Genomic DNA, 21,376 nt, shown 5'->3' on the forward strand with positions numbered 1-21,376 from the left:
GGCGTCACCTGCGGGTCGGCCCGGCGCGCGCACGCGCTCGCGCACATACCGTCTCCTTGGCAGCAGCGACTGGGATGGGAATCAGCCCCCGGCCGCGGGGCGGGTCCTCCGGCTCTACGACCGCACTCTCGGAGGGGCGCCCGAGGGTGAGAATCTGCGAGGATTCAGCCCTGGGGTCCCCATATAGCTGGTAGCACACTAGGCCCACCAGACCCCCGCCGGCAGCCGCTGCGAAGCTTAGCTCCCCCCAGCGCCGCCGCCGCCTCCAAGCCGCCTCCGCCACAGCCCCGTCCTCCTCCTCCCGGCAGGAGAAGGGCCGGCCAGGAGGGCCCGGGGCTGTACACACAGGCCGCCCCCACGGCCCAGGGACGGGATGGTGGTGGGAGGGTGGAGGCGGGAGCCGAGGCGGCGGCCACAGGAGCCTCCGCAGCGCAGCCATAGCGGGAGCCGCCTGCCTTAGAGCTACGAGGGGGCGGGCGAGGAGGTTGGGGGTGGGGGCAGGCGAAACCTCGCGAGAGGTCGGTGCGCGGAGGTTCGCTACCGTGCGAGAGCGACCCCTAGAAACGCGCGGCCTGGGGTACCCTGCGAACCGATCGTCAGCTGCGGTGGCCAGGGGTGTCGAGTCGGGGAGAGCCTGGAGGAGGCGGCTGCAGTTCTCGGCCGCGCACTCCCAGCCCAACCCCGCAGTCATTAATAACCGGTCCTGCTCCTGGCGGCACCTGACTGCGGGAGAACCCAGCGCCGCGGGCTACACGCAGCCAGGTCCGCGGAGTGCGGAGGACCCCCCGGCGCTCCTTCGCCGACTTGGCCCTTCGCCTCTGCTTTACCGGGTGGGTCTTGGATCATTGGTAGCGCCCCTCGAAGAAAGTCACCTACCCTAACGGTATCCTGACCGTCTGACACAAGGTCAATTACATCTTCAGGTGTACAACAAAAATAAAGGATAACAATTTGGCTCAAGTCGTAAAGATGGCAAATTAAGTTGAAGGATGTTTTGACTGTACAATGAAAGCTGCTGGATCTCGGAATGGGGAAAGCTAATGCTTTTTTTCCGTTACTGCTGTGTTTAAATATTAAAAATAAAATAAAATTACCATACCTGGGGTGACTTAATTCAACAAATCAGAACCGTCTTGAAATCAGAACTGTTCCCCCCTTACTGCTGGGGGAAACCTGTTGGTATAAATATGAAAGAATTGATAAGTGTATTGTATCATCATTATTTTTTTATTGTTGTACTTGTGTGTTGCTACACTGTCAGTATCACTGACATTCTTATCAGTTTCCCATCCCTGACACCAGTTTTGGCAACTGAGATGTTATATTCTAGAATGGTGCTGGGAGCCCCTAAAATATTTTGGGTGTAGCGGTGTAGACAATTAAATCCAGGATTAGCAGTCACAGGAGATTAGATCAGTTGATTCTGGCTATTCTCATGAAGACTAAGGGTTTGCAGAGGCAAACAAAATGAGGTCTTCTGGGCCAGATCCTGCTATTCCCATTCATCACTCACCACTTGCCTATCAGATACACCTCAGACTCGTTTTAATATAGGTTAATGGAATTTTCCTTTGTTTAAGACACTAAAAGTGATAAAAAGAATTCTCAATAACGTATGAACAAAATGTGTCTATTTTAGGATGCCATCTCTATTTCTTTCACTTTAGCCTGTTGCTTTTATATAACCAATGCCATAAGGAAGACTCAGTGGTAGCTCCTTGCTTTATCACTAAGGTTCCTTCCATTTCTGCCTTCTCTGAATTAGGGACAATTTTAGTACTCCCAAGGAAGCACTCTCTGAATATATAACACAGTTCTTCTGACATGGTTTATTTTGAACTGAACACGATTTCCAGATTTTGTCATAAATTTCCAACATGAACTAATGGCAGAAATCTTGAACAGACTGATGAATTTTTATTAGTTGCATATTAAAAGCTGAGTAGCTCTAAAGAGAATTAGGGAGGTAATAAATAACATCATGTTACAGATAATGACAGCAATTCTCCATCTAAGTGACTCCGAATATATATATAATTTCTCTCTAGTCTTAACAAATTTAATACAGCTACTGGAAGTCATTTTTCTGACTAAAAATACAAGTTCTGCTGTGAGAGATGCTGGGTTAGGTTTGTTGAGTACTCAGAGAGCTTTGGATAAAGGGTCTCTGCATGAGGAAAAGTTATTCTAATTATAACTTTTCACAGTACCTTTCCTCTAAACGTCAAATTTCCTTAAGAATAGTTATGTTACCTTTTATATTTGATGCTTTGTAACTATAGCTACATAAAAATAACCAGATTCCTTTATTATCTGTATAGTTTTCTGAGTTTAATTCTCAAGGGGAAAAATTATAAGGAAACATGATATCAAGAATTTGGAAACTTTTCTGAAATTACAGACAATATTGTTAGATCAATATAAATTTATCCCAGTTTTCTTCATCTTTCATGTCAATTCTGAGCATTAATAATATCATAGTATTTTTCATATGTCATTTCCTTTCTCAAAACCTACATTTCTCTAGTCTTTCCAATTCCATCATGTAACCTTATTATTTTAACCTTTTCACACCTTTTAAAATTGAAAATAAATGCATGACTTGTACATTTTGAAAATATGAAATGTAAGTGTAGTATGTGTTATGCCTAGGCAGAAATGTCTTGTTTAACAAAACTTCTATTAAAATATACCCCTTACCTTATTTTACTCTCTTAACACCAGAATCTCAAGTAGTTGAAAGACGAGCATCTATATGTAAGACCCTACATCTGGGCACATGAGCCCCCCATCCCAGGTCCATTTAATTCTGATAGAGTGAGACAAACAGCCAGAGAGCAAGTCTGCAGCAAGCCCCTTCTTCTCTCTTGGGAAAGTGTCAAACGTTGTCCCTATCTTCAATGCTGTTTTCCTTAGGGAACAATTGGCAAAATCAAAGGAGAAAGTGGTGGGGAAGGCGTACTCTGTGGAGTCGCAGCCTTTTCTTGGTTTTTCATCTTCAGTGCTAGACACTAGGAGTCTGGACCTCAATTCCCAACATGCCAGGCTATGGAGATCAAGTTACCCAAGGCCCTGAAGATCTGTTTTCTGTTTTGACTGTGTCCCATTCCCAAAGACAGATTGGCAATGGTTTGTATCCTGCCCTTTCCCCTTAGTCAAACTAGGCTGTGTCTAAGCTCCAAGAAGTCAGCACGTACTTAGCCCAGTTCCTGGCACATAGTAGAACCTCAGGAAATTGTTATTAAATGAAGAATGTAATTTATTATTGGGGGGGGGCAGTAAGAGGCCAAAATCAAGATCAGAAGGCAAATTAGGAGATAAACAAAGTTGCTCATCAGACACTAAAGAAGATGATAAACCAAGCAGCACATCTGGAAATGCAACTAATGCAAATGGAAGGCCAAAAGGAGAAAGCAAGGGGTTGGTTAGGAAGGATTCAGAGACAGAGTGTGGTCATGGAGAAGGTTGATTCAGGAACAAATGTTATGATTTTATTATCTGAAGACATCCTCTTACATATTATAATTTGGAATAATCTTGCTGGATTGAGAGCCTTAAAGCAATAGGTTTCCACCAGGTTCTTATGGTTCTCTGAGGAATTCCAGCATGATCCATGGCCAAAGGTCAGTGACTTGACCTTGACACCTCCCTTTTTTTCTTACATATCTCACTGGTGACAACAATCAAGCAGCCAGTTGTACACATTTAACTACCTGACTTCAAGACCCATAATAATTTATTTGACCATTACATCTCTCCAGTCTGACTTTATATAATTTCTGACTTTATATAATTTCTGCAGTATTCGGGAACTTTATGTAATTGGGAAACAAGGAATAGCAGCTCAGACTTGCTACTAGCCAAGCCTCCTGCCTAAAAGCATGTGAGCCTTTCTCAATTGTCATGTCCTTTTTTCATGCCTGATAGTGATTCAAGCTTCTTTGACCATCAAAAGCTGTCTTCTGGTGGAGAATAATAGCCTCAAAGCAATATGATGATCATCGATTGCACCATGATACCACGGTAGCAAAACAAATAATCTTTCTGAAACTGTTGGCAGTAGTTATTAGGGTTGAACATATGCATACCCTACAACCAACCAATTTCACTCCTGGGTGAAATACACATCAGAAATGGTTACTTATTGTAGGGTGGATGTTGAGAAAATTTGCCTTCATTGGTTGATGTGAGCTTTTGTCTATAAGCTTTTATCTGCTCCTGCATGGGAGGAGATTTCTGTGCTGTGATCAAGGATTGAGTAAATTCCCTCTTTGGTCTCATTCTCCCAAGTAGGGAAGATACGGGATGAGGTTGTTTTTCTGTCCCCCTTTGGTCTCATTCTCCCAAGCAAGGGAGATATGGGATGAAATTGTTTTTCTGTCCCCCTTTGGTCTCATTCTCTCAAATAGGGGAGATCTGAGATAATGTTTGTTGTTCTGTCCGTATTGTGAGGTGATGTTTTGCTTAGGGTTAAAGAAATTCTTGATCAGGGGTTGAGAGAATTCCCTCTTTGTTCTGTCTGTTTCCCCTACATCAGCAGGTGAAGTGAAGAAGTAGCTAAGTTATATCAGGACAACGTGACAGACACATTGCCAGGCCTTGTTGCTTATCTGGATGAATTGGTCCTTCGGCATGATGGACAACATTTATATCAGTAACTACCGGACCCTCCCAGAACTGGCCATTCCCGGAGGGGGAGGCAGGAACAAGAAACTTGGCTCGAAGGTACATCTGAGAAAATATATAAGACAAACCTCAGTTGGCAGTAGTATAATAATTATTGTTTCATCATTTGGTCATTTGTCATTGGTGATTTTTCATCATTCTAACATTTTGAGGACTTCCAGCAACATGCAGCTTACAACACCAGGAGATGTCCTGACTTCCAGCCGCAAACCTGGTGAGGTTTGGCTGTTTCCCGACCTCTCCCGTTTTGTTCCCCACGGTTAACCTTCTTGAGAACTTGTTAGCATCTAGAAAACTTGTATGCAGCTTACAGCTTACATCAGAAGACATCCTAACTTCTAACAATAGCAACAGCAACGACAACAACAGCAACATTGTTCAGACTGTTAACACCTTGAAAACTTATATGCAGCCTGTAGCTTATAGCAACAGAAGATACCTTGGCTTCTAACAACAACAACAACAGCAGCAACATTCTGGGGAACTAGCAAGCAGCGGTGTGGGAGACGCCTGATTTATGACTTTTCCAGTGCTGTTCTCCCCCAGTTTGGTGAGTTTTTGTCATCTACTGTAATAGTTACTATCCTATAGAGCTTATTACTGCTTTTGGATACTCCTTACTGATGTTATTTGTGTACTTAGCCAAGTAATTTTTGATCAATAGTAAACAAATGTTGGGATCCCTTAAACATATGTACGTATACTCCTTTGACATGACATTGATATCAATGTATATAGTTTAGTCCTAACCACCTTTACTTTCTGTCATTAGCACATTCTATTAATTGCCTTTGTCTTTTGCTATTGCATGTTGCTAATTAAATTGATTAGATATTGCTAAATAAATTCATTAGCCCCACTCTAGTGTGTGTCCCTCCTCCTTCTTTTCCCCGCTCGTCATTACAATTGGCCCCAAACTAGAAAGTATTCTCAGGCCATCAACAGTAGCCTGTATTTTTTTTTTTTTTAAGTGTGGTACATTCACATAGTTGAATGCTACATAGCAATGAAAATTACTGAAGTGCAACTATAGGCAATCATGTGGCTAAATTTCACAAGCGGAAAATTGAGTCAAAGAAGGCAGACACAAAAGAACCACCAGAACTATTCTATTTATAATGTCAAAACCATATATATTTATATTCAGAAATGTGGTGCTTCCTTTGGGTCGAGGGTAGTGACTAAAAGAGGGACAAAAGGGAGAAGGGGAGACTTGGAGTTTGTGTTCTGTTTCTTGATCTGGGTGCTAATTACCCAAGTGTATTCACATGGGAAATTCATAGAGCTGTTTACTTACAATATGTATATACTTTTAATGTATGTTATACTTCAATAAAAAGTTTACATAAAATAAAGATAGATTTTCTTCTTAATGGTCTTACACTAATGTGTTATTTACTAGAGGATTTGTTCGGTTATGAACTGTACAACTGAGAAGGCATGTATAGAGCTTGTAAAGAGTCAAGATAGGAGCAAAAAATTGGAGTTGGAAACTAATGAGAAAGGTAGATAATCTTGGTATAGCCTAAAGAGATTTAACCAAGGATTTTCTTAATAAAAGTCTTGGTACCTGAAAACCCTTAAGAAAATTCTCATTAGGTATTTTCCTTATTTACTAGGGAAAGGCCAAAGGAACTGGTGTTTTAAGCAACCACCTTAAAACACAAAGTGTTTTATCTTCTTTGATGTGTAGCATTTTCTCTTACAAAATGTCCATATGGATAGACGCAGTAGGTATCTGATAGTAAGGACTAGTACAACCAGTATATACCCTTGTCTCTGGCTCTAACCCCAGACTGTCAGGTGTTGGATGGGAAATTGCTTTAAGGGCAGATAACCAAACAGAAGGGCAGCTTTCAGAACAGATGGAAAGCTCAGCACTAAGAGGGAGCCATTAGAGAAATCAAGCATAGCATAAGGTAAGTCAGTGCATATACATGCAGAATCTTAGCAGGATGGCAAGCCAGTTTCCTTTCTTGACAATTCCAATTGATTGGTATTGATTACCCAGAACACTGCTGAGCCAATTTTCAGACCGGGTCCAGAATTTACAGGAAAAAAACTGCCTTGGTAAATGAACATGTCTGCTAAAAGTGGCTATCAGACTGGGCTAGGCTGCATTACAGAAATTGGAAAATGTTTAAATGTTTCTGTAATATGCATGTGAACGTTTTGTATTTACCCTGTAAAGATAGAGCAGTCTGAAAATAATTTAGAGATAGCTTAGCCTGGAAATTTTTTTAACCTTTTAAAATTATTTTGGTGGGATGGGGAGTCCTTAGTGGAAACTGTCAACAGAAATCTTATACAGAAGCCAAAAAATACAAAGTAAGTAACAGCAGAATGTCTCTAGTTGAAAGCAGGAGGGGATCCGGACGACATCCACTTAAAGTCTCCCTTTAAATTCCCATAGCCAGGCTGAAGCAACTCTATAGAATCTTAGGGCTTAAAAACCACTAAAATGCACTAACCTTTCATTTTTTTCTGATGATGAAATTGAGAGGCTGTCACGTTAAAGAATTTTCTCTGGGTCACACAATCAGGACTTGGGCCTCGATATTCTGCCCTACATCTACATAGATTCTATGCTGGAATCAGAAACTGAGAGAATTTCAAACAGCTTATTTTTTAAGGCACATTAATTTGCAAGGAATAGAATAGAAATAGAATGAGCTCAAATAAAAGACGTATTTTAAGGATAAAATCATATCGAATCAGGGAAAAGTGGTACTATGAGGTCTTAGGCGGTGTGGTAACCAGATTAGCTCTAGAGACCTAAGTAGTAAGAGTTCAAGGACTTTTATTCTAGCATGCTGCTGTGAACACGACTTGTTCCATCAGTCTCTGTGAATCTTAGTTCAGACTCTAAAGAGAAAGCATTGGCTTGGTCTGGCCTACGGATGTTTTCTACCTTCCTTAGTTTTTATTCTTAGGCCAATCAGGTATGCCTGGGATGAAAGGGGTGAAGTCATATGGAGGAGCAGTTTCTGGGAAATGGGGAGAACAGCTTCTCTTAAAAGGCCTATGGACAGATACCATTGGTGTGCTGGTAAATGTTTAACAACCTGTTATCCTGGGGTAGAAGAGCAGGAGTCCTGATTTGCAGTGTTTGCAGATTTCCATGGTATGAATACCCCCACCATGGCTGATACCAAGCTACCAGCATGACATTACTGATTGCAGAGTTGTGAAAAAATGCACAGTACCACACTATTATACAGAATTGCTACTATAAACATACAAAGGACAGGTAGGTATAGGAAAATAATTGAGAAGTGATGCGGTTTTAGTACTTAACGATCTTCAATTTAAATATAATTTATCTAATTATAAGTTTATATAACTTAATTTTTAATAATGTCTCTATTTGACAGCTGGCTCACTGAATTCCTGAAGATTTAACAATCAGCTTTATTGAGTCAGTGCAAGCTGGCTCCAGCACACTACTAGCAGGTACTTAAAGATTACCGTATCCATTAGAGAGTTTGGGAGCTCTTGAAGACAGGTGTTTGACATGAGAAGGAAACAGTATGAGTGGGACATAAGACTAAGGCAAAAAAAAAAAAAAAAAAAAAACGATCAGGATTAAGAATTTATCTTTAGCCCCAAATGGCAAAAACTCACTTTTTTTTTTTTTAGTCAGGAACGTGGTTAACAACCTCCCCTCCCTTCCTGGGGTTGTTCATTGGTTTTAATGAACCTATATACAGATATTACTATGGAATTATTTTTACTCTCTGCAATTAATTATATTTGTTTTTCTAAAGACTTGGAGTTAAAAAATCATCTCAGGCCTTGATGGGAACGACTGACTACCCAGAGCCCAGTGGAAACTGTTAAAAAAAACTGTGCGTTTACCAGCTGATACCTAGGAGAGCCCACTTCTCATTTGATATGGCCAGATCTGGTTTTATGTTAATGTTGATTTTTAGGTTTGATTAAAATATATTATTCGAATTTACAATACAATAACATAATACATCTAGCAACACTTAAATTTGTTTCACTTCAAATTTATATTTTGTCCACAGGAAGGTAGACATTCTTAGCCAAAGTAAATAATCAAGTGATTTAGGTCACCATGCAGTATCTTTTTCTGTTAAAATAAATCAATTTGCTTCAAATACCTGATCTAAAAGCAAAGTCTTAAAGACATGGGTGGTCATAAATTCCTTGGCAACTGAAGTATCTCCAAACTCATGCATTTTGGAAATGATTGCAATTTTTTCAGGGTTGTCTCAAATCTTATGTTCAGGGACTTGTAAACCTCAGACCACCACATCAAGGGAAATAAAGAGAACCTTTCACTTGATGATAAGACTTTATAAAAACCACTAAATGAGCTACTCTAACATCGTCATGCAGGTGCATGGGTCTCCTTGAACAAAATATTCTAGGATAAGCAGATCTGCTCCTCCATCCTTTCAGTGTTATACAAGGAAACCATGTTTGATCAGGATTTTATTATGTTCCAGGGCATATGCTATGATTGAAATCTATGTAATGGAGGCCTGTGTTCTATGATATCTAGAATTAATAATTGAACTCTTGGCCATAGCTAAATATACTTACACAGACTTACTTATTAAATACCTATGTGCCTGTGAAGAGTGTGTACCTAAAGTAAATTTTAAATAAAGAGGAACATCAAACAATGATGAAACTAATATATAAAACTTAAGATCATTATTCAAACCAAGTGCTTTCTCAAACTGGAAATAAACTGAACAAAGAAGGACGAGCTAACTGTTGAATAGAGTAATTCATCATTTTAAGTCTTTTAAAAGTATAAACAAATGAGAAATGAACTTCACAACACAGTGTGAATGTGCCTTTGTTCTTATTTCCAGTCTGTAGATTAAAATTAAATTTTCTTCTAATCTTTCTCTGATAATTATGAAGGACTAATATGACATTCAACTGGAAGAAGCCACTAGGCAGTTAGAGATGTGAAACTAGAGCTTTGGAAGAGAAGTCTTACCCTGTTTCCATGAAAATAAAACCTAGCCGGACAATCAACTCTAATGTGCCTTTTGGAGCAAAAATTAACATGAGACCCAGTATTATATTATATTATATTATATTATATTATATTATATTATATTATACCCAGTCTTACAGTAAAATAAGACCAGGTCTTAATATTAAGTTTTGCTCTAAAAGATGCATTAGAGCTGATTGTTCGGCTAGGTTTTATTTTCAGGGAAACACAGTAAATGTGGTAACTGCCCGCTACACAGCTTTGTACTGAAATTTAGTGGGGCTTTAAACATGATGTTTGTAAAAAACACCACACTATGAAAGACAGTTTACATATACTATAAGTGGATTATGCTGGAGTCAAAAATTATAAATTATGCAGCATTTACATAATAATGGGAACTTGCAGGTAAACCTATAGAAATATATATTTAAGAGAACTTCAGAAGTTAGAAGTTCATGTACATATAAAAATATCTTTATTTACATATTTGTTTTGATAAAATATCAATATTTGAGTGTCACAAATAGAACCTTCCATATTTTCATTGAAGCTGATCTTAAGAGAAGGAGAATTTAATTTGAAGAGAGTGGTTTGTAGTATCAGTCCATGAAGCAAAGTTACTGAATTCCACTTTCCAATTAAATTGTTGCTTGAAATTTGAATGGAATATCATAAAATGTTAGGATGAATGGGACCATGGATATAATCTAGTCTGTGGCTTGTGTTTAGAGAAGAGGAAACTGAATGGGTCATGCCTTACCAGGAGATATTTCCTGATCCTGGCTTCTGTCTGCTTTCCCTCCTTTCACTGGCACTCCCTAACAGGACTCTGGTTAGATGTAACTTCTTCCAAAATGCTTCCCCCATTCCAAGGCTAATTCAGTCTACTCTGCTACCTGCTTTCAATGGACTACTTTGAACTTCCTCACCATAGGACCACCGTTACAGTGTTCTCCTTTCCTTGTTTGTATTCGCCAACTTGACTGGAAGCAACAGGAAGATCAAGATTGTGTTTTGCCATTTGACAAACACAGACAGTACCTGTTAAGTAGTAAGAACTTATGTGTTTTTTGAATGAAAGACAAAATATTCGTTTTTATAAAATGACCAAAAATCCATGCGAATTTAACATGGATAGAAATTCTTTCTTCAGAATAATAAAGGTATGAACTGAATTATTGTTCAAATTTTTGAAACCCAAGCCAATAAACTACTAGATGAAAATGATTGCCCTGAAATATACATTTCAATAGTTGTAGCTCATTAGAAATATTTATAATTTATTATATTGATAACTTTGAGGAAATAATAGTGGATCTGAGTTTTAATCATAAAAGGCGGCTGTCTGAAATTTTCTCCTCTTATTTAAAAAATCCATAGAGGGGTTATTTGCTGTTGTGATCATGTCTTTTTTTGCAGGTTCTGGTACATGCAGTTTTATGTGTGATGCAATTCTCAAAGAGCTGCTCTTTTATTTGTGTTGTATGACTACAAACTACTCCGAATCCAGTTTCTTGCCATTTCATTTACTCGACTCAGCTGCTTGTCCTTGAACTCATTTCACAATTTCATTGCCAGCTAGAAACTTATAGCCTTGTTCACAGGAATAGCTGCGAGTCAAATATTTTCAGCGTCAACACTTTCACAGAGTCCTGACAGCTGCACAATATCTGCTGAGCTACCTTTTATTCCTTATAAGATTATTGACATTTTCAGTTCTTCTTTGATTTTTATCTTTGCCGATGACCTACTCATTATCGTTGTGCTGTTATTCTGTTTTCATTTTTGGAAATGAGACTTGCAGGAAGAATTTACCAATGACTAGAAGCTGGAGAAGTGAAACTTGGCAGCATTCATTGCTGTCTATCAAGGGCCCTGTTGGCTTCACTAAGGGTCTGGCAGCGTATGTGTCCACACCGTCCTCTAGTGGCTGACACCCTCGAGAGGCCGGCAGCCACTCGGCCACGGTGGTAAAGACTGTCCTTTTTCTCAGTGCATGGCTTTTATGCTCAGGGGTTACTATTTTTTAAGATGAAGGATATTTTTCCTAGTGGGCACATGTTTTCTAACAGTCCAATTAAATTCATGTCTTTGAATATGCTTCTATGACTTAGAACCATTCTTATTTAGGGGAAATATAAAAATAAATTTAAGAATCAAAACAGGTACTTCAGGTTTCTGAAAAAATCTTTAAGTGTCTATCAATCAACCAACACATATTTATTAAGTATAAAAAATATGCCAGGCACTGTTGTCGGTGCTTGGTATACATTACTGAACAAAATAGACTGAGATTCCTGCCCTCATGGGAGCATACATTCTAGTGTGAGGGCTATAGCAATGAACTTGTTTCTTCTTATGATAACATTCAAACTAGGCTACTTGCCCACTCGTATTTCAATACGATTATGTACGATTATGAAGTGTATTCTTGACATTCATTCCTAACATCTACAATTAAATGTAGGTGATGTTTGTCTTCCCTTCTGTAACTTGTCTTCAGGGCAAGTTGCAGGTGACCTGCAACATGTCACTTATTTAACTGGTACTAGCCCCAAGCTGTACTTGCCATACAGATGCATTACTCAGCTCCCTTGTAGTAATGTTTCTCACTCCAGAGTGGCCATTATAGAGAGCTATTTATATCTTCATAAATTGTGTGCCACAATGTAAGAAGTATCCTTCTAGTCTCTCCACATCCATTCTCCCTGTTCTCCTCCCTACAGGGGTGAAGGCTCATTCTACACCAGTGGACTAAACTGAGACGGTTTTGCCTGGGTCTAAGTTTCAGTTCCCCATAAACCAGGCAGTTATCTCAGGCCTCCAATTAGGAAAGAAAAATGGGTAAATAAGGCTTTAGTTACTCTTATCCCATGACTTTGCTTAAAAGGTATGAAATTTCAAGGTAAATTACTTTTCCATTTTTTGACTTTTAAAGGGAATGTAATTCATCCATATTATTGATGTTATGACAGATTAAACATTTGTATCTCCACTCTTGTAATGGTGGGTTTTTTTCTAACTATATCAATGGAGAGACAATCAATAAATTCGATTGTTTAAATCTAGTATTGACGTCCTAAATTTTATAGATTTGGAAAAGTGTCATTTTAAAAAAATCAGACTGTTCATGGCACTTCTCTGCCCTCAGAAAATGCAATTACTTGAATATTGATGATTTGTTTTTACTTATTATAATAAAAATACTCTTTTATTGTTCATATAATATTATGTTCCTATAGAATGAAGCACATTTAATTTAATATCTTGTTTCTTTACTTTGAAAATGGAGAAATGAAAAACAAAGAGGCTTAGTATCATCTGTGTAAACATTCATAGTAAGGAGGCAAAACAGCAATGAAAAAACACCAACCATAACAATTTTTCTTAATCTACTGTTCAATTGCTGATTCTGGGAGCAACCACATAAAGTAATGAGTATGAGCAATGATGTTGATTTGAACTACATTTTTTTAAAAGATATACTTCAGTTGCTCTAGAGATTCAAATTTTATTACTATTTGGATATTTGCAGCATTATTTGGAGGGAACATCATTGAAAATGGATGTGAAATATTTTAATTTAAATTATGGTTTTTCCATTAGCTATGTAGCATTTTTCTGAAAGTCATCTTCCTCATATGCAAAATGAAGGTGTTTGGTTGAGGTGACCTGGCAAATTCCTTCCATGAGATACAAAATATAAAATATATAAAATACCTACACACTATAATTCTATGATATATTCAAATTGTGACAGAAGATTATATAAAATACAAATTAAAGATGTGTATTAGCCAGATGCTGTGAAATAGGCTGCTTCCCAAAGAACTTGTTCATTTTGGAATTATATTTCTTTGAGGCCTATCTCAAAATACTATTTGTTAAGCATTTCATTGCAGGAAGCATAAGAATAATTTCTTCTATGCTCCAAATAAGGACCACCATTAGTTTTGATGACACTGTAAATCCCACAAACCATCTTTATCTTCTTGCAACTTGGAGCAGAACACAGAATTTTAAGTGGTCTAACACTCAGGAAAAGTTACTAATGATTATTATCACTAAAATAATAGCCTAGACTCTGTAGCAGTAATTGATTTTCATATACATTTACCAATATGATTCCTACAACACTTCAGCAAGTTGGATGCAGCATACTTTATTATCCTGAATTTACACAGGAAAAAGTGAGCTCCAGGGAGGTAATATCTTTTCCCAAGGTCTCATAAGTATTGTGTGGCAATACCTTGCTTGTATCTAGTAAGATGAATAAGGAAAGAAGAAAAATACAAGGCAAAGATCAAACAATGTGTTGTTTATTACTCTTCTTGCTCTTTGTGGTGGGTAAAGTGAGGAGAGGGGCTGAATTAGAGTAGTTGACATTCCTGAAATAAGTAGGCAGTAACAATGAAGTTCAATTTGTGCCGAATTTACGTTCTGCTTGAATTTGGTCCCCCCAAATTATATGACTTCATGGTCAATTATTATTCATTTTTCCATGTGTTCACTACTGTCCACAGAATAGCCAACTGGTTCTGGTCAAGGTTTGAGATTTTGTGCAGACTGGAACTCTCCTATGCAAATACATAGTTCAAGTTCAGGAATTCTGATTTATCTTAATTACCTTACATGATAGCTGTTGAATTTTGATTTTTCTCTCCTGTAACTAAAGTGGTTCAAATATCTAAGTTGTGACCTTTAAAATTTTACATTAAAAACTTTTGTTTTGATATAATTTCAGACTTACAGAAAAGTTACAAGAATAGTACAAAGAGCTCTTTAACTGTTAACATTTCACTCCATCTGCTTTATCATCTATCCTTTCTTTTTCTGCATGTAGTTGTATATAATTTTTTTCTGAACCATTTGAGAATAATTTTGCAGATATCGTGCCTCTTTATCAACAAAGTTTTATTTTATATTTCCTAAAATTTTTCCTTATATATTTATGGTAAAATTACCAAAGTTAGGAAATTTAACATAGATACAATACTATCATTCACAGTCCATATTGAAATTTTTCCACTTGTTTCAACAATGTTCTTTATAACTTTATTTCGTTTTTCTGGTTTAGGCTTGACACCAGGATCGTATATTAACATCACATTTAGCATTCATGTTTCTTTAGTTTCCTTCAATCTGGAATAGTTCCTTAATCTTTTTTTGTCTTTCTTGATTTTGACATTTTGGAGGAGTTTAAGTTGTTTTGAAGAATGCCCCTCAAGTGGGGTTTTGCTGATGTTTTCTTATGATTAGATTCAGATTACGCATTTTTGACAGGAACATGAAATAAATGACATTGCGTCCCTTCTAGGGTATCAAGAGGCACATGGTTTGTCCCATTATTGTTGTTTACTTTTATTATTTGGTTAAGATAGTATCCACTAGATTACTCCACTGTAAACTTACTATTTTCTCTTGGTGATTAAGAAACAGTTCATGAGGGGATATTTGAAACTTTGTAAATAGCCTCTTCTTCATCAAACTTTTACCCATTAGTTTTAGCATGCATTGAGAATTTTTTGGATTAGCAATGATCTTATGATGGATGCAAAATGGTCATTTTCTAATTCCATCATTCTTTTAGTATTTAACAGTCAGTATTCTACCATAAGGAAAAGTTTTCCCTCCTCCCTCATTTATTTGGTTGATCAGTCATTTATTTGTTTGAACACTTGCACTCATAGAGTATTATTTTATTCTATAAACACCTTACTCTTATCATTATTTATTTTGATGCTCAAGTTGTCCAGGATATAGTCTATGTCATTTTGACATGTCCTTATTACCTTCTGAGTACTTCTTTGCAATATGGCACAAAAAGATGCCTCAGACCAGGAGGGGTACTTCCTCAATTTTATCAACAATGTTTATTATAAAAACCCTACAGCTAACATTATACTTAGTGGTGATAAACTTGAAACTTTCTCACTAAGCTCAGACACAAGGCAACATGTATCCTTTCATCATGTCTTTTCAACATTGTGCTGGAAATACTAGATAATATAATAAGACAAGAAAGGAAACAAAAGCTATGTAGATTGAGAAGGAAGAAATAAAATTGTCTTTGTTTGCACATGACATGATATGTAGAAAACACAAATCAACAACAACAACAGCAACAACAAACCCTCTGCAACTAATAAGAGAACAGCAAGTTGCAGGGTAGAAGGTTAATATACAAAAATTGATTTCCTATATACCAGGAATGAACAAGTGGAATTTGAAATTTGAAACACAATACTATATACATTAGCAACCCCAAAATGAAATATTTACATGTAAATCTAACAAAATATGTACAACATCTATATGAGGAAAACTACAAAACTAATGAAAGAAATGAAAGAAGAACTAAATAAGTTTCTATTTATTTAGTTCTTTCATTTCTTTCATCAGTTTTGAAGAAATAAAGAACTTATAGACACAGACAATAGTTTAGTGGTTACCAGAGGGTAAGGGGGGAGGGCGGTGTTAGAAGAGGGTAAAAGGGATCAAAGTTATGGTGCTGGAAGGAGGACTGACTCTGGGTGGTGAAAGCACAACATGATATATAGATGAAGTATTACAGAATTGCACAATTGAAACCTATGTAACTTTACTAACAATTGTCACCCCAATAAAATTTAATGAAAAAGAAAGAAACAAGGAAAGAAAGAAAGAAAGAAAGAAAGAAAGAAAGAAAGAAAGAAAGAAAGAAAGAAAGAAAGGAAGAGAGAGAGAGAGAGAGAGAAAGAAAGAAAGAAAGAAAGAAAGAAAGAAAGAAAGAAAGAAAGAAAGAAAGAAAGAAAGAACTAAATAAATGGAGAGACTAACTGTGTTAATGGTTAGGAAGATTCAATAATGTTAAGACGTCAATTCTTCCCAATTTCATCTATAGATTCAATATAATCCCAATAAAATCTGAAGTTATTTTGTGGGTTTTGACAGACTGAGACTAAAGTTTATATGGAGAGGCAAAAGACCCAGACTAGCTAACACAACACTGAGGGAGAGGAACAAAATTAGAGGACAGAGAATATTTGACATTAATATTAAGACTTACCATAAAGCTACATCAAAGCAAGACACTGTGGTATTGGTGAAAGTATAGAAAATTAGATCAATGGAATAGAATAGAGATCCTAGAAATCGTCCACATAAATATAGTCAACTGATCTTTGACAAAGGATCAAAGGCAATACAATGGAGCAAAGATAGGATGTCTCTTAAATAAATGATGATGGTAAAACATGACATCCACGTGAAAATAAATGAATCTAGACAAAGATCTTACATCCTTCACAAAAATTAACACAAAATGGATCATATACCTAAACATGAGATGCAAAACCACAAAACTCCTAGAAGATAAGATGGGAGAAACCTTAGATGACTTTAGGTATAGTAATGACTTTTTAGATACCAAAGGCACTATTCATAAAATCTATAATTTGATAAGCTGGAATTCCTTAAAATGAAAACCTTATGCTCTGACAAAGACAATATTGGGAGAATGAGAAGACAAAGCACAGAATGGGAAAAAATATTTGCAAAATATGCATCTGATAAAGGACTGTTATCCAAAATATACAAATAATTCATTAAAATTCAACAAGAAGAAAGCCAACAACCCAATTTGAAAATTGGGCCAAAGACTTTCATAGACACCTCACCAAAAGAAGATATAGAAATAGCAAATAAGCATTTTGAAAGATGCACCACATCATTTGTCATTAGGAAATCACAAATTAAAACAACAATGAGATACTACTACCCATCTAGTAGCATGGCCAAAATTCAAAACACTGAGAACACCAGATGCTGGTGAGGATGTGGAGCTATGAAAACTCTCGTACGTTGCTGGTGGGAATGCAAAATGGTACAGCTGCTTTGTAAGACAATTTGGCAGTTTCTTACACAACTAAACATACTCTTATCATAAAATCCATCAATCACATTCCTTAGAATTTACTCACAGGAGTTGAAAACTATGTCCACACAAAAACCTGCATATGGATGTTTATAGCAGCTTTATTCACAATTACTAAAACTTGGAAGTAACCAATATGTTCTTCAGTAGGTGAATAAATAAACTGCGGTACATCTGGAATATTATTCAGTGCTAAAAGTAATGAGATGTAAAGTCATGAAAAAACATGGAGAAAACTTAAATATGTATTACTAAGTGAAAGAAAGCTAATTGAAAAGGCAATGTAATGTATGATTACAACTATGTGACATTCTAGAAAAGATAAAATTATGGAGACAATAAAAAGATCAATGGTGCCACAATTTGGGTTGGGGGGAAGGATAAATAGGAAGAACACAGGTCTTTTAGGGCAGTGAAAATACTCTGTATGATATTATGATGATGGTTACATGCAATTATATATTTATAAAAACCCCTAGAATGTGCCACACTAAGAGTGAACTGTAATGTAAACTATGAACTTTGGGCGATGACGTATCAATGTAGATTCATTAATTGTGACAAATGTATCCCTCTGGTGGGGGCTGTTGATAATGGGGGAGGTTGTACAAGTTGGTATCCTCTTATGTGCTGTGAACCTAAAATTGCTGTGAAAAAAATAGTCTTAAAAAGAAAAAGATGTCCCAGTCCTGGAACCAGATATTTTTCAGGAATCGTGGGTTATTTTACTGGTAGACTGAATTGAGAAACTAAAGATCTAGGCCCTAGGTGTGCTCAGTTGCCCCTGGTGTGTGTTAGCTTCTAGGCTCTTTTATTGTACATAGCTAAGATACACACACATACACACGTCCCATACGGTAATTCTGATAACTGCAATTTCAATTCAGTAGTAAAGGATTCATTCTAATCTTCTCTGTTTTCATGTTTGTAACTCCATTCTCTAACAATGAAACACCTCGCTGTCATTATTGACTACATATTTACTCATTTGCTGTCTTACAATGCACCAGTCTAACTCCCACCACTGAGAAAAACAATCTTTGTAACTGAAATTCAACATCGGTTTATGTAGGTTTTTGGTCTTTAGTCCTTGATTAGGTAGGCAAAGAACTGTATTCGAAAGGTATTTATGTATTTATGTATTTATTTATTTAGTAATTTATTATTCCCTTCTGTGTGGTTATGTTATTCACTTGAATTCAGTTAGGTTCATTTGTTCCTGGTTTTATTCCATTTCCTTCTGATTCTTGTTTATTTTACTTACAAAAGTCTAAAACATTAACATTTCTCCAAAAGTCAAAACTCTGTAAAAAATTGTTCTGAAAGAAGCATCACTCCCATTTCTCTTCCACTCCACTTTCATCTATCCTAGGTTGTCAATTAGTCAAGTAATAAATTTCATTAGTTTTTGGTTTATCCATCCTGTTTATTTTTGAAAACAAAATAACATACACGTGTAGAAGTTTCTTATTTTTTTTCTTTCTTACGGAAAAGGGAACACACTATACATAAAGAATGCTAAAGCTTTGCTCTTTTCACCTAATAATATATTCCATATTAGTTCATAGAGACCTTTGTCATTCTTTTTTTTTCCCAGCTGTATAATGCTCCACTGTGTGACTATACCATAATTTAGTCAATCAGTTTCCTAAGTGTGGAAATGTATATTGTTGCCAATGTTTTGTAATTACAAGTAAAAATAATGTGGGCAAATGTACTTTTATTTTATTGGTGGTGTCAGTCATGACTTTTAAATCAGCTCTTTTTCTTTTTTCTCAAGTTAAATGCATGTAGAAGTATCAAAAGGCATTAACTCTTTTTCATGTGTATAAACAAAGATTCATGACAATATGCCTGCTGAAAAGTTATATAGAAATTATACGGTCTTGAAAACTGTAACTACATTTTGTGGAAGTAGAAATTGTACCACATATTTGTATAACAGCAAGGCAAGTGTGGTCTCTAGGAAGCACAGGTAAAGTTGATTAGATTGCAGTGTATACTTAAAAGTTGAATAATGCACTCTTGTAAAACACTCTTCAAAATTATTTAACTTCCCATGATATCATCACAGCATGTGCAAAAAATCTTTAGTGTTATCTTTTCCTGTCACATGACTAGTGCAAACAAAAGAAATCCTTATCTTTTTGTTTCTATTCTGGCCCTTTATAATATGGCACTAAGCACCATTCAAAACTTACACATTAAAGGTTTGGTTTGGGGAAAAAAAGATTTATTTTGTATTTCAAATGAATTATATTTGCTAAATTATACAGCAAAAAAAAATTCCAACTGAAGGTGTCTAACATCTTCCATGCATGGAAAACTTTATAGTTTTAAAACCATTTTCCTAAATATTTTCACATTTAAGTCTCATAGTAACCCTACCCACAGTGAACTAGGCAGAAGTTATATTGAACTTATTTTACAAAAGAGGCAACAGAGGCATTTAGAGAGTTTAAGGAAATTGCAGTGGGATGTTGGGCCCTAAACTGGAATGCAGGACAATTTTTTTTTCCTTATAAAGTGGGATGTGCCTATCTCATAGTGTTATTGTGGTTATCAAATAAGGCAATGCATTTGAAAAGGTAAAGTTGTACAAAAAGAAGGTAATTCTATTATTAAAGTATTTAGGCTTTGGTAACTATGTATAAAGTTTCCCCATGTTTTGGTACATATACATATGCAATACAAGAGACTTAAACAGTTTAAGAGTTATAAATCACACAGCAGGACTTAAAATGTTCATGTGGGGAAATATTTTGTAGAATTAAAATATTTGATTTAGTACCAAACTAGTACCTCATGGAGCAGGTGACAATGCTGTAAATCCATTGTGCAATTATTAACAGCATTATATGTTGTATAGAACTTAGACCTTGAAACAAACCTCATTAAAAGGTATTTGATCTTTATTTTAAACCTTTAAATATCTCTTCTTTAAAAGTGATCAATGTATGTACTGGCTATTTTAGTTATCCCACTATGAGATTCACACAACTTTGATCTAACTTTCTTTGATTTAACACTGCAATTAAGAAGATTTTGTTCAAAGTAAAAGCTCATTGGTTGATGTTTTACACTGATGTGATAATGTTTACACAGATGTGCTTTGAAATCTTGATTATGGTGGATTTGGGGGTCCCACCACAAGACAGACTGCTGTTATTTGAAAGGTGAAATAATATGACATTTACCTGGTACAATCTTTAGACAAGACTTAGCAATATACGTTTCTAAAGTGATTTATCTGTTTATTGTTTTTAGCCAGTATTTTTGTTTTATTTCATATCTATCAACAGTAAATCACTCATTTTAAGGACTCTTTTATAATTTGGTTATACAAGGGTCAGTACTTAGGGCCATAGTGATGAAAAGGTGTAACTTTACCTGCTTTAAAGCACCTGCCAATTAATTAGCAAAAAAAAAAAAAAAAACCTTCAGAGCAAATAAAATAAAGCAGTCACATCCATTTGCACTCCCAGGTTTAGGCTTTTATTGAACAGACCATGAAACAGGACTGAAAAACTAATCTTTAGTGATTCCCTAAAACTTATTGCTCAGGGGAAGCATAAATATGCCAAGTGGTTGATTCTCAACTATTCTACAACTGAAAAAAATTTTAACAGTAACACCTTGAATTTAACTAGTGGTACAAAGCCAAAGTTTTAAGGTTCAAATGGACATGGATCCAACTCCTTCACTTCAATGACTTCTATTTTACAAATATGCACAGGCACTCTTACATTTTTACCAGTAACTGTTCATGTCTCAAAAATACATCAATTTCC

General features: G+C 36.4%; 1 protein-coding gene and 1 long non-coding RNA gene across 2 annotated transcripts in view; one reads left to right on the forward strand and one right to left on the reverse strand.

Annotated features, from left to right (window-relative positions):
- The window catches only part of MICU3 (mitochondrial calcium uptake 3), an 80,263-nt gene extending 79,539 nt beyond the window's left edge, over positions 1-724 (reverse strand). Inside the window, exon 1 of the mRNA XM_088793347.1 lies at positions 50-724. Coding sequence (XP_088649473.1) covers positions 50-691 — 642 coding nt within the window. The 5' untranslated portion in view covers positions 692-724. The remainder of the gene's footprint in view (positions 1-49) is intronic.
- LOC141571045 (uncharacterized) lies at positions 39-5,546 on the forward strand. Its single transcript, XR_012495536.2, has 2 exons — positions 39-146; positions 4,538-5,546. It is a non-coding gene; the product is annotated as an uncharacterized LOC141571045 (long non-coding RNA).
- The last annotated feature ends 15,830 nt before the right edge of the window (positions 5,547-21,376 follow it).

Source organism: Rhinolophus sinicus, chromosome 16, assembly GCF_057876585.1.
Source record: "Rhinolophus sinicus isolate RSI-liver-muscle chromosome 16, RSI-T2T, whole genome shotgun sequence".
Lineage (NCBI taxonomy): Eukaryota > Metazoa > Chordata > Mammalia > Chiroptera > Rhinolophidae > Rhinolophus > Rhinolophus sinicus.